At 42.0% G+C, this 13,440-nt stretch overlaps 1 protein-coding gene across 1 annotated transcript; it reads right to left on the reverse strand.

Moving 5' to 3' along the window:
• Nucleotides 1–911: 911 nt before the first annotated feature.
• tfap4 (transcription factor AP-4 (activating enhancer binding protein 4)) lies at nt 912–10,185 on the reverse strand. The gene is made up of 7 exons (XM_085352441.1): nt 9,883–10,185; nt 6,670–6,835; nt 6,473–6,571; nt 6,186–6,356; nt 5,942–6,091; nt 2,311–2,478; nt 912–2,227 (listed from the first exon to the last, which is right to left on the reverse strand). The coding sequence occupies exons 1-7, from the start codon at nt 9,969–9,971 to the stop codon at nt 2,069–2,071; spliced, it is 1,002 nt and encodes a 333-aa protein (XP_085208567.1). The 5' UTR covers nt 9,972–10,185; the 3' UTR covers nt 912–2,068.
• Nucleotides 10,186–13,440: the final 3,255 nt, after the last annotated feature.

The following is a 13,440-nucleotide window of genomic DNA, read 5'->3' on the forward strand; positions in this document are numbered from 1 at the left end:
GCAGCTGACATCAATAGTTTTTTCTTTAAAGGGCAATTCCGCGATTTATCTGTGCAGCGGTTCGAAGCTCCATCTATGCACTGACGCAAGGGGTGAGGAGGGATGCGTCAAAGATGCAACTAATCTTCTGAAAAATGAACTGTTAAAGGACATTTATGGAATGCTGACGTCTCTTTGTGGCTATATATATATATATATATACACATATATATTTGTGTGTATATATATTTTTGCCAATCAACTGGCTTTAAGGGGCTAAAATATAATAAAATCTACTAGTAACCAGAAATCGCATTTTGAATACTCTTTCAGGACCATATCAATGCAACCTGTTTTTAAAAAAGCATAGTAAAATAAAAACAAAGTATGACTGGGAATATACAGTATTCCAACACAAACCAGCTGGATTGATCTGATAGCTCGAAACAAAAAGGGGTTCCAGCGGCTACCAAATGACGCAGGTAAGAGAAAAAATAATAATAATAAAAAAATAAAACTTCCCTCAACCCCAGGGCTGTGTTAAGGCTGGCTTCACAGTGCCTCCCTGCACCTGCTATTAGTAAGGCATGCTGCAGCCTCTCTCCGCTACATGTCTTTGTCAATCTGTCCGTCAACCAAGAGTTCCCGGCAACAGAACAAATAAAAATGTAAGCAGAAATGTGTACAAAAAAAACCAAAAAAAAAAAACATGGTACATTTTACAGAAAACGCACTAAAGGATAAATATTCAATATAAAGAAATGCATATAGACTGGGCATTTTCCTCATATTTTAAGCATATTCTGCTTTGATACATATCCCAAAACAAACAAACAAAAAAACAAACAAGCAAACTACACTGGAAGGGGCTAAATAGAACAAGCTCTTAAGATCGAGCAAACAAGTGATTGTATTCAAGTTATATTTGCACGTGCAAGAATTTCAAGGCAAAAGCGGGTCTGCTGCAGACTACCAGAGTCCGGAGCACCGCTAAGCCTCGCTGATTCAAAACACTAAAAGAGACACATATGTGACAGTTACTCGACAGGGGCCCAAAGAGTAGCTTATTTTAAAAGCCATGTGTTTTTAAACTCAGAAAGGGAAGATGTCAGGAAATGTGAAATTTAAAAAAAGAAATTTAAAAACTTTTTTTTTGGTCAGACCACGAGTAAACAGAATAAGTCATGTGGGTCAAGATATGTGGGTTTACTGGGATCCCAGCCCAGCAAAAATGGCAACAAACAAACAACATGAGAAGAAAAATAAAATAGCGTTTTGAACCAGTAAGTGCACTCTCTTTTCGAGCTTCGCTTCATTTCCTGTGAGCACCAGTCAGCCATGAAAAACAGCTTTGAAATTCTCATCAACCTGTTGTTAGAGGACTCTTAAGAAAAACACAGCATGAAAAGGTCGACTTCACAAAAGTAAAATAACACATTCTCTCAACACAAAGCCTAAAAGGTGGAACTTTAGGACAGTCTTTTTTTTCCTCACAGTGTCTCTCCATACAGCTCAGTTGGATCGGGAACCGAGGAAGGTTTAAAGGATGTTCAGCTTAGGGGCGGGAAAAAAAATTGCTCTGGTGCGGGGGTTTTGACGCCACACCAATGGGCTCTTCATTGACTTTGTCTCCTTTTTCGACTTCAGGGGCGCACAGAGAGATAACAGTCCTGGTAGTTAATGGAAATGTTTAGTTGACATTCGAAAGTTCTAGTATCCAGTAAAACAGAGCATTTATAGTCAGTGAAGTAGTCGCTCTATTTGTCTTTCTATAGTTTAACGAAGAAAGCTTGTGTAAGTGAGTGAATGAAGGATCGGCGCTAGACATAAGCAGAGGAAAGGAAAAAAAACAGAAGAGGCTGCATGTGTGAGTGTCTAAGTGTAAACCATAAGGGCTGCCTATCACGGTACAACATGACGTGTATTGATTAAGAAAACAAAACAAGTGCTTCAATCTAACTAGCAGACTTTTCCACCGAACAACAGCGCTGTGAGTTTGTAGGCTCCTGTAGCCCTGCTCCGCTTGGGGCTTGTGTGTAGGTGTGTGCGTGCATGTGAGTGTATGGTACGTAAGACGTCAGGGATGAACTCAAGGCAGTGAACAGTCGTCCGGCCCGTCGCTGTTTGAGGCTGTGTCTGAGCCTGCCGCGTCAGAGAGGACACGTCCTGAAGTGACGATGACCGCCCTCCTCTGCTCTTCCTCCCCGGCGCCACCCTTCCCCTGGGTGCCCTCGATGTGCTGGATTGCCTGAGGGAAACACAGAGGCAACAGATGTCAGCGACAACACCCCCCTCTAGTGGTGGGATATGAGGCAGGATTTTGTGCCTTACCTGAACGATGGTATCCAGGTTCTGTCGAGATGTGGAAACTGTGTTGATAACTGATGCTGGGCCCATGGCTACCACAGTAACATGGTGGGACTGAGGAGTCTGGACAGGTGCAGGAACAATGACTGTAGCGTGGTGTGTAGGGGCTGGGGGAGTAGCAGGGGCCAACACCTGGTAGAAAGGTGCAATCACCGTTTATTATTCTCATGTCATCACTTCTGCAACCTCAGTGCACTGAAGGCACATTTTTAACCTGCACCGTTTACTATTAACATATATTAAATTTGTAAATAACGTTAGCAGTAATACAAAAATACAACCCCAACTCCAAATAAGTTAGGATCCTGTGTAAAATGCAAAGGAGAAGAGAATATATCATATCAGTTGTTTAATAAACTGAGACAATTAAGGTCATTTTGATTTTCATGGCAAAAACTACCTCAAAAAAGTTGGGACAGGAGCAATAATAAAAGTAAGTGGTTTTATAAAAAAGAAAACTTGGAGGAGCATTTTAAAATAATTAGGTTCATTTGCAGCAGGTCAGTAGTATGACTGAGTATATTAAAGAGCATGTTAGAGGGTCAGAGTCTTTGCAGAGGATCACCAATCTGCAGAAAACTGCAAAATCATCAAAAAAATGTTCCTCAATGTTAAACTGAAAAAGACTTTGAATATTTCATCATCTACAGTACAAAATATGATCAAAAGATTCTGAGATTCTGGAGAAATCTCTGTGCGCAAAGAAGACAAGCCCAAAAATCAATACTGAACACTTGTAATATTCAGGCTCCTGGGCAGCAGTGCATTAAAAACAGATGTGATTTTGTCATGGAAATCACTGCATGGGGTCAGAAACACTTCCAGAAATCACTGTCTGTGAACGGTTTACGATGCTAACCAGAAATGCATGTTGAAGCTCATTCACTCAAAAAAGAGGCACATGTGAACATAATAGTGAAAGACTGCAGTCCTCTTTCGGCCAAAGCTCAATTGAAAGTTAGAAAAACTTTGAAATTTTTTAGCTCTTCATTAGAGAAATACAAGAACCTATGCAGAGTGGGAACAGACAGTTGAACCTTTGCTAAAAAAAAAAAGCTACAAAACGACAAAGACCTTTTACCAGGCTTTACAGATCTAGGGATGGAAGAGTCTCATCAAATCATAAAAAAAACATTAAGCCAATTTCTCTTGGGGAGTTTATAAAAGAGTGTTTTGTGGACTGTGCTGTGCTAGCATACCCCGAGTAAAAAAAATCTAATCTGACAGGGAAAATGTCAGCCTTCTGAAGTGGATGCAAGAAAAAGGGACTGAAATGATCCCAGAACTGAAATAGGTATCTCTGCATTGTATTATACACCAGGAGGTGTTGTGTAAGTAGGTGCTAAAAATTAACCATATCATTGTTGAAATATTTAACTTGATGTGGGCAAGAGCACCGTTTGTTAGACTTTTGGAGGGACGCGAGACTGAAAATGGTGACATAGGCTACCACACAGCTGTCAGGTGGCTCAGCTTGGGTAAGAGTGTCGCACTTGAGAGTAAAAATTTAAGAGTTTTATGTGAAGAAAGGCAAGGATAATTCAGAGCGCTCTTCAGGAGAACGGAATACAGTCTTACATTTGTTATTTATATGACTGCACTATTGAATGAACTAAATACCAAACTGCAAGACAGGGCCAATTTGCACATGAAATGTAAAGCTTCATAAAAAGGTTTCATAAGAAAGTTGCAGTTTCTTTCAAGCCGATTTGGGAACACCATTCTCACTTACATGTCAACAGTGAAAGAAGCCATACCATCAGCTGATCCCCTCAGCTGGTACTTGTCCATGTTAGGAGCCCTGCATAATGAGTTTTCAAGGTGATTTGAAGACTTCAAAACACTTGAGAGTGAAATGCACATGATTTCAGCTCCCTTCACTTGCAGTTTGAATAATGGATCCAGTGATGTTAAGCTTGAACTCATTGACCTGCAGTCTAATTCACTACTGGCAGAGCGCTTCAACTCAGTATCACTGCTGGATTTGTATTCTTCTCTTGCAGGTGAGAACTTTCCACACATAAGGAGACAAGTGACAAGTGTTTTGCAAAAGTAATGCAGATTGTTTACACTTGTTTTTTGTTGATCAAGTAGTGATGAAGTTGGCGCATAGTTCACATTTCAATCACCTAACATCTACGCTTGCCTGCAGCATTTTATAAAAACATAAAATTAATACTGAGAAGAATTAAGTTCAACTTCTTGGAGCTTGCTCATAGAGGTATGTTTGATTGTTTCTTTCGAATACTATAGAGTCTTTACCCTACAGTATAAAGTGACTTGTGGGGACTGTTGTGATTTAGTGCTTTATATAAAAACCCTAAATTGAGCTCAATTGACATTATGAAATGAAAACTATGACAAAGAAGAGATAGGACTACTGAGCAGCTAAATTCTTATATCAAACAAAAATAGGACAACATTCTTTCCCAGAAGTCTAGCCCCTGATCACCTCAGTTCCCAGATGTTTATGGACTGTTAAAAAAAGAGAAGATGCTGCATAGTGCTAAACATGACCCTATCACAAATTTTTTTGAGATGTTAACATGATAACAAGTTAAAATGCAATATTAAAATGAGTCATGCAATGCAGTCCTAGACTGTTCAGTAGTCATGATGGTAACAATACAGTAAATCACACCTGAATTAGCTCCCCCCCCCCCCCCCCCCCCCCCCCGGGTAATTCAGTGTTGCTGTAATTCTGCAAATTCATACTGATATTGACTTGAGGTTACATTACACAGCTCTGCTTATGGAGTCACAAAGTGTCATATGACTAATGTAAAGGGCGTCAATCATCTTTTACTGCAAAAGCCCAGCTGCCACAAGGAGCGGATAGGGCAGACATCAGGCGATGATTGATTTGGCATCATGTTCAGTTAGGGTAAGCCTGCAGTAACAGGACGCTGCAGCTATCAGGGCTGGAGACGGCACCGGCAGAAAGACGTGTGAGCGGCTCATTTAACACACTGTAAATCTGTCTGAGCTGCTGACAGCTCTAACTGTAGACATGGACAGGACTGTCATGTCCTTGTCCACATGTCTTTGTGAAATCTACGGTAGACTCTGAGACTAGTCTAGCTGCGTATGTGTGTGTGTGTGTGTGTGTGTGTGTATTTTTAGAAAACGCAACACACTTTGACATAATTGACTCAAAGTCCATAAAAAATTTACATGCTAGGGAGGGGGAAGGGGGGGAAATCTGGTGCCTGCCAGCTGATGAGTTTAGGCTAATGAGCCAAAAATAAACACTTTTTTGTGTCAAATTCAAGAGCTTGCTGCACATGGCCTCTGTATATGTTAAAAGGATGAACAGAGGGGGAAAGGAAACGCTGAGCTGAACAATGACGACAAAAGGTCTAAATTTTTTATCCTATCATTCCATCGACAAATCCAAAAATATTTACCTCAAAGCTAAAAATTTGTCTAAAAGGCCAGATTTTTACTCTTGATTTGATTTACTAATCCTCTGTGTCAAAAACGGTTTAAATTCATTAGGTTTTATTGAAACACTGAAACAGAGGGGATTTTTCTATATCAGTAAAAAGCATACATCTTTAAAGTATATCAGTCAGTGATATGCAGATGTTTCAACCTGTGGGCTGTGGGCTGGAGTGAGGTCCCTCTCCAGCTGTTTGTGCTGCTGCAGACGGACAAGGCTCTGCGGTTGGGCCTGCTGCTCCTGGAACTGCTGGGTGATTGCCTTCAGCTTCTCTGGGTACAACTGGGCATCCATGGACCGCATCTAAGATGCAAAAAATAGGATAATATTTCTGAAAAGTTCAAACCACAGCAGTCGGTGGAATTTCAAACTCTTGAAACTGCGTTATTGTCGTCACCTGTTCTTCTAGATTCATCCTGGCTGAACGTTCTTTCTCCAGCTGCTGTCTCAACTCGATCATCTCCCTTCTTAAGTCCTCGGTTTTCTCCTCCTCCAGGATGTCTGGTGAGCCAATCCCTTCATCTTTCTCCTCTGCACGCCTCCTCTTGGGGGAGGAACCACTTAACTCCTAGAGAGCGCAAACAGAAATGTGAGATGTGCTTTAGATGAATGCTAAGATTGATGATAGTGAAAAGACAGCTAACTCCTTTGCAAACAGTCTGCATGGGCAGCGCACTGGTTTACCTGTATGATTCGTTTGAGCTGACTGTTCTGCTGCAATAAACGTGTCTTCTCCTGCTCCAAAGTAAAAATGTACTCTGCCGTCTGTTGCAGGATGGCAGCCTGAAAAACAACATTACAGTTTGGTTATGAAAGCAAGTTCAGACCCTTCCAGCTCCAGCTAACTCATCATCTAATTTAAATCACTGTTTATGACCCACCTTGCTGAGTTTCTCTCCATCGCTGTGTGGGATGAGTGTTTTAAGTGACTGGAATCCAGCATTGATGCTCTGCATACGCCGACGCTCGTTGCTGTTGGCGATCTCTCTACGGATTCGCCTCTCTTGGTCCCGGGCTGTTTCTGGGGTCAGAGGAATGTTGGCCAGGCTAGGGGAAGAAGGGAGAGGCAGGAAAGCTATTAGGGAAAATGTACAGTTTAAGAAGACTTAAAAATAAACCAATCTGTGTTAAAACAAAAAACATTTACTAATATGGTGCTGATGGCACACTCAGTGGCCACAAGTAAACTTGTTGCTGCGAATGCTAATCAAATCTTTTTTTTTTTGGTCAGCCCAGATTTCCTCAATTTGCTCTTTCTTCTCGTACTTCCGTTAGCACTTTCCTTCATTTCACTTCAAAAACATCTCAAGGTTTAGTGTGGGGAAATTATTAGTGGTCAAGTTAGTAAACTAATTGCAAGCACAGGCAAGCCTCTCCTGATGGTTTTTGTTGGAACTACTTTATACCCAAGAAATAGTTCCAATAAAAACAGTTTATGCCAAGGCACAGTTTGCTCCACTCTTCACCAATGCAGTAAACCTGCAGCTGAGTTAAGTTTACATATACCAGAACTGCATTACATAAGAAATTATCTGGACACAGGAGGAAAAGCAAAAAGCTGACAGCATTTGCTCCCCTTGACATCAACTGTTTTTTTGTTTGTTTTGTTTTTATGTGAGCTGACTCTTTAAAGTGTGTATTTATATCACCACCAAAGAGCAGAAATGACTGGCCCGTTCCTGTGATTACACAGGTATTTACAGCGGCTTTGTCCTTTCAGCTCACTAGCAACTACATGTATCATTGCTAATAACTGAAATTGTTACAAACCTATGAAAGATCACAAGTTCTGTTTATTTGAATTGTTAGCACGTGTTAGAAGATATGTCAATGTTGCAGCAGCATATAGTTTATTATGAACATTCCAATATTTAAACTGTGAATCAGTGCATTCCACATGGTTAAATTCAGTTTGAGGGGGAATTCTAAGTGAATTTCCTCTAACATCCTCAGTATCAAACACTATCTATGGGACCCTCTCTGAAACCAAGCTCTTATCTGTACTGACTCAGCTGCCTTAGTGCAAACATTGGGAACAATTGTGCAGACGCAGATTAGAAAAGCAGTGTCTATGTGTGTATACACAGACACGCACACACACACACACACGTGTAGCACTGCAGCAGCACATCCAACAAACAGATCCACTGCCAAAACATGACCAACTGAGCCTGAACTTTACAAACGCAGGCCACTTTAGAGCCTGAATTAGAGTGAGTTTAGGCTTAAATTATTACCCAAGAAACTAAACAAAGCTCAACCAACAGGCTGATTAAAACTGATCAAATTGAAATATGGTTCCACAAATATCTTCAACATCATTTTTCGATTGCCTCCATCACATCCAACCCTTAGCAACCTCTCTTGTCACTCCAACCCTCTGTATGCAATCTGCTCAACTGGGAGGTCCATCTTTCATCTCCAACCTATCCACTATTCTTCCTCTGCACATGCCCAAACCATCTCAACCTTGCCTTTCTAACTTTGTCTTCAAATTCTACGAGTTCTACAAATACATTAATAATCACAAGTTGCTTTTCCAGCAAGACTGCCAAAATGTCTCAAATATAACAACCTGGACATGAGTTTTAAAACTGTTGTGCAGATAAAATGTAACAATAAAACTATAACAGTGATCATCATTTTTTTAAAAACTGTTATATTTTACAGATCCAGGGATTTAAAAAAGCTAATTAATAACGAACTGTGTATTTTATTGCTGAATAAATGTGACTTTACAACAAGAACTGATACAAATTTTAGTCATTCTGGTTTTTATTAAGTTATATTTGAGTGATAAGGACTTTAGAGTGTGCTCACGGAGTCAAAGTTTAAAGAAAAAATGTGCCAATTTCCGCTTTATTTTAAATTGTAAAAGCATTTAAAGTTTGTCTGGGTAAAGTTCCGGCTTTCCTTGCGGTGCACCAATTCCCCGCAGAAAAGCGGACTACATTTCCCAGACTGCCCATGTCACTACCAGCAGCAGGAGCAACAGTCGCAGATCCCTCCGCCTCCTTCTTCAAACAGGGCTGCGGACGTATCGACGGGCCTTCCGCGACATACACACACCCCCTTATTAATAACGCCACTTTTAATTTTCCTGCCTCCCCGCGAAAAGCCAAATGTCTCCTTTTACCGAACAAATCCAACGGGAAACGTATTTTAACGTCCCCCAAACACACTTCCTCCGTCCTCACAGTGCCCGACACCACCTTCGCGCTCCGAGCAGACTTTCGTGTCCTCCGCCATTACAACAATGCGGCAGGCAGCATGGCAGAGGTGCGGGATGAAACGACGCAGTGGAGGCGGCTCGATAGCGTCAACGGGAAGCGCAGAAACGCCATTTAAACCACCGCCGCCTAAAACAGGGGCGAATAAGACAACAGCAGTGCTTTTTTAACGTTTGGAGTGAATGAAAACAGGGCGCCATAAACAGGAAACAAACGCCAGACCCTCTCACCCCCTCTCTCATCCACTCCCCCCACCTCCATCACTTTTTTGCACAAGCCACAAGCATGGCCGCACTACCCACAATAAACTTCGGCTCCCTGCGAGCGAAATCGTCAACCCCCACGAATGTGCGAGGCGAAAATAGACCCCTTCACACACCGCGACGCCCGCTAGCTCAACTTTCCCTTTCTCGTGTAAATTTAAGTACACATAGGCCACGGGTGAGGGATTATTTAAGCACAAATAGGTCGGGGATGCGCTGAGCGAGTAGCAGCGTGGTGTGCACGGAACCACGTGGTTTATGTTTGTTAGCCACAAAATACATCGATTTCGCAGTCAAAGATGCAAAATAAAAGCACGCAGAGGACGCCGTGGACACAGCGGGAGCCCCCCGCGTGCTCGGTCGCCCCTTGATCTCGCCGTTTGATGTTAATTAATGCCCGCAGCTCCGCGTGAGAGGGTCGTGTACACAATAACACATCAGACCAAGCGTGTTGCCCAAAACCGACATCGCTAAGTGCGCGGTGCTCTCAGCAGATGACTTGATGGTGATAATAGTGATGATGACGGTGATAATAATAATAATAACAATAAAAATAATAACAGGCACAGCATGTCGGGTGAAACGCGCGTGGCATACACACCTACAAAGACCACCAATCACTTCTTTCTCCGTTTTCCTGAAATGTTGCAAGGAGGGCACCTTCTGAGTTGGTACCATGAAATACTCCATGCTCGCCTCTCGCCAGTTTGGTGCCCCCCCCTCCCCACCACCAGCAGTTTTTTAAGGGGAAAAAAAGAAAAGCAGCAAACAGTCTCCGTGGTATAAAAAGGGAAAAATGATGACGTTAGTGGGTAAAAATCCCCCGTGATCCGATGCGGGTTAAATCCACAGAGGAGATATGAATGCCTCGTCCGTGTAATGTAGTACTTTGAGGCTGCTGAGAGTTGTAATGTTGCTCGACTTCCAGCTGATGGGGTTCCCTCGTTGTGTGTGGCGCTCTACCTCTCTCTCTCTTTCTCCCTCCCCTTTGCTTTCTCCCTCTGCATGACCGTGTGTGTGTCTGTGTGTGTGTGCGCAGCTGATCGGATGGCTTTCAAGGCGGGAAACAGCTGGTAGGAGTCACACACTGCACTACCAAAAGCCTCCTTCCGCAGAGAGAGAGAGAGAGGGGGGGGGGGAGGACTGCGCGTAAACAAAGGACTATTTAGCGCAGAAATACACCGACACATGTGGAGAGCCGCGGAGGGAGCTTGAAATGTTTAAACCTGGGGGGCATTTACAGCTGATCTGTGATCAGATCTGCCGTCACAGAGCTGGGCTGAATCATTAATGGTTTCCCGTCACATGGCTTGAATCGGTTTAAATATACTTTATGTAGAGAGGGGCTATGATTTCAACATAAATAGGCTTAAAAAAAACAAAACAACAACAACAACATTATTTTAAATTCTTATTTTATAACCCAAATGTCAGTGCACCGTGACAGCTCGGGCTCATGAGCAAATAAAGAGCGGGACTACTACAGGGGTGGACAATCCAACAGCTGCGATAAGGGAACAAGAGGGATCAGCTGACGAGCTGGCAACGCTGCACAGCAACAGCGCACCGGGGAGGGCTTTTAGGGACACACACACACACACACACACACACACACACTGAATGTTAATGTTGTTCACCATTTTGGGTGTGACAGACCCACAGTGGAAGCACGGGAGGCTAAATTACAGTAACCTGATCTAATCTGTTAAACAGAGGCTATATGGCGCATGCATGGAGTGAAGTCACAGGACGGGAGCAGTGGATTTGATCCGGAATTTTGAGCCGCAGCAGCAGCAGCTTTATATCTTTTCACGATGGCGCATTTTTAGTAATTACCCACAGGTGCGGCTGCACGCTGTCGGGCGTTTACAGGAGAATAGAGGAATACATCTGTGGGAGATCAGTGCTGGAAACCGTGGCAGTGATTTTTAAAGCAGCCCTCTTCTGGACAAGTGCGTCTTAGCACCGTTTCACCAAATTACAAATGCTTCCAAGAAACAAACCCCCTCTTTACCTTTCATTCATAAAGCCTACATTGTTCATCTTTGAATATTGAATCATCATCATCACTGAATCATCTTTATATTATCTGGAATATTCATTTGTTCATGAATCCCGAATCAGATCGTAATGCCTCCAGATATAGCAGACGATTTAAACTCCACAGACATTATTATTTAGGCCCCCGCTTATTACTTTCCAATAACATGAAGATAGGCTAGATGGAGTTTTAATGTTTTACAACACTGATGGTACAAATACTCCATTCAGTCCCATTATTTATTTATTTATTATTCATTTTATTTATTTTTAATAGAAGTGTTAGATTACTGTTTTTATTTTTTACTTTCTCGCAGTAAATGTAAGGCTCCGGAGGCTATTTCACCTTCCACCCGGTAACTTTACGCCCCCTGGTGGTTGTAAAAGGAAAACCCAGGGCGAGTCACTGCCATATTGCACACCTCACACATTAGATGGCACAAGATGGGCCGGACAGAAACCTATCAGGAAAAAAAGTTAGAAAAAAAAGTTGCATTGATTATGACAGAGACTTCTGTTTGAGTTGGTATCTGTGCTGCTAGTTATTTTACAAACGTGAATTCCTTTAAAAGTTAGAACATATATAAAAGCCTATAAGACCAGAAAACAGTGGTGTACACACTGATACATATACAGCAAAATATTTGCACCTTGGAAATGACACATTACCTCTTAGATCCCTTTTATCTACATTGGTTATTTAGTAATGTTGTTATGTACCACTTTTTTACATTTACTGTACAAATTATTGTATGATATTAATTTTTTCTTTGCATCTGACATACATTTATAATGACAATAAAAGGCTTTTAATCCTAATATATTACAGTAACTTACAGCTCGGCATTGGCCACATCACTCCAGGTTACCCTTTATTTACATTCCAAACACACACACTATCACTGTGGTGCCACTGGCTTTGTCTGTAACGTGCTGATACCACAAAATACAAGACAAGCAATCACTTCTCTTTTTTTGACATTTAAATTTTAAAATCTAACACGCTGACATTTTGTTTCCCAAATTCAACCGTGTAATTGTAGTCTTACCATTACTGTGAGAAACAAATGGGTTATGTGAAACCTCAAAGAGGAGTAAATGGCCCAGGGAACTGTTCCAGAAGGTGAAATTGCTCAGTTGGTGACATTTTCACACTGTTTATGTGCTCAAATCATAATATTGGTGTGTAATTTCCATCCAAATGACAAAAACAAGAGGGGGTTGTTTTTGTTTTGTTTTCTTCTTTCTTTTGTCCCGAAGAATGCACTAAATTATATGAGGATTCAGCCAAATATGACAAACTAGGCAATGTAGTGAATTTCTACTGTAGATGCAGCAACTGAAAAGTTTGTAAATAAATAAACAAATAAAGGTTTAAAATATGTTTGATGTGTTTTTCTTACAACTTATGGCGACAGTGTACCAACAACAAAAAAGGGAGAGGGGGCAGCAAATCCTGTTCTGTTTACTGATTCATTGATTATCAAAATATGAAATTAAAAAAATAAACACTTTAAGGTAAAAATGGTGCTCACAGCTAAGCTTTTAAAAAGGATAATCTGTCTGTTAATTACCTCACAGACTGCATTTGCTATAACCAGCTTTGTCTAATTACCGCTACAGTAATGCATCCTTATAATTACTGACATTTCTAACGACAGTGCAGTGTACGAGCCAAGTACGGGATGTTTTGGCTCGTGTGGTGAAAATGTGCGTTTGTCTTGCAGAAGGATCGCCTGCTCTTCTCGAGACTGAACTTTTAAATTACGTAACGGCGTTTTCCGTCTTTTCGGAGCAGCCTGTCGGGGCTGAGTTAGTGGCTAATACGAGCAAAGAGACAAAACTGAAGAAGAAGAGAACATTTTAAACTGTAAACAAGAGAGGTGTCACCCTGCGCGATGGCCTGTTGTTGGCGGGGAGCAGGGGCGGAGAGATGACCGTGAGGACACGGAGAGAGAGGGTTAGTTTGGAGAGGAGCCTGGGACTGCCTATGGTGGATGGGCGGAGCAGTAAGCATGCGCTGGCAGACTCTGGGCTGGTCCTGACGGGCTGGCTGGGCTCCGGGCGGCTGTCTGTGCGCGTCAGACGGTCGTGGGGGAGACTTCCATCAGCACTCAGC

The sequence above is a fragment of the Diplotaxodon limnothrissa genome, linkage group LG4, assembly GCF_057381915.1.
Source record: "Diplotaxodon limnothrissa isolate DT_005_m linkage group LG4, D_limnothrissa_male_GT1.1, whole genome shotgun sequence".
Taxonomy (NCBI): domain Eukaryota; kingdom Metazoa; phylum Chordata; class Actinopteri; order Cichliformes; family Cichlidae; genus Diplotaxodon; species Diplotaxodon limnothrissa.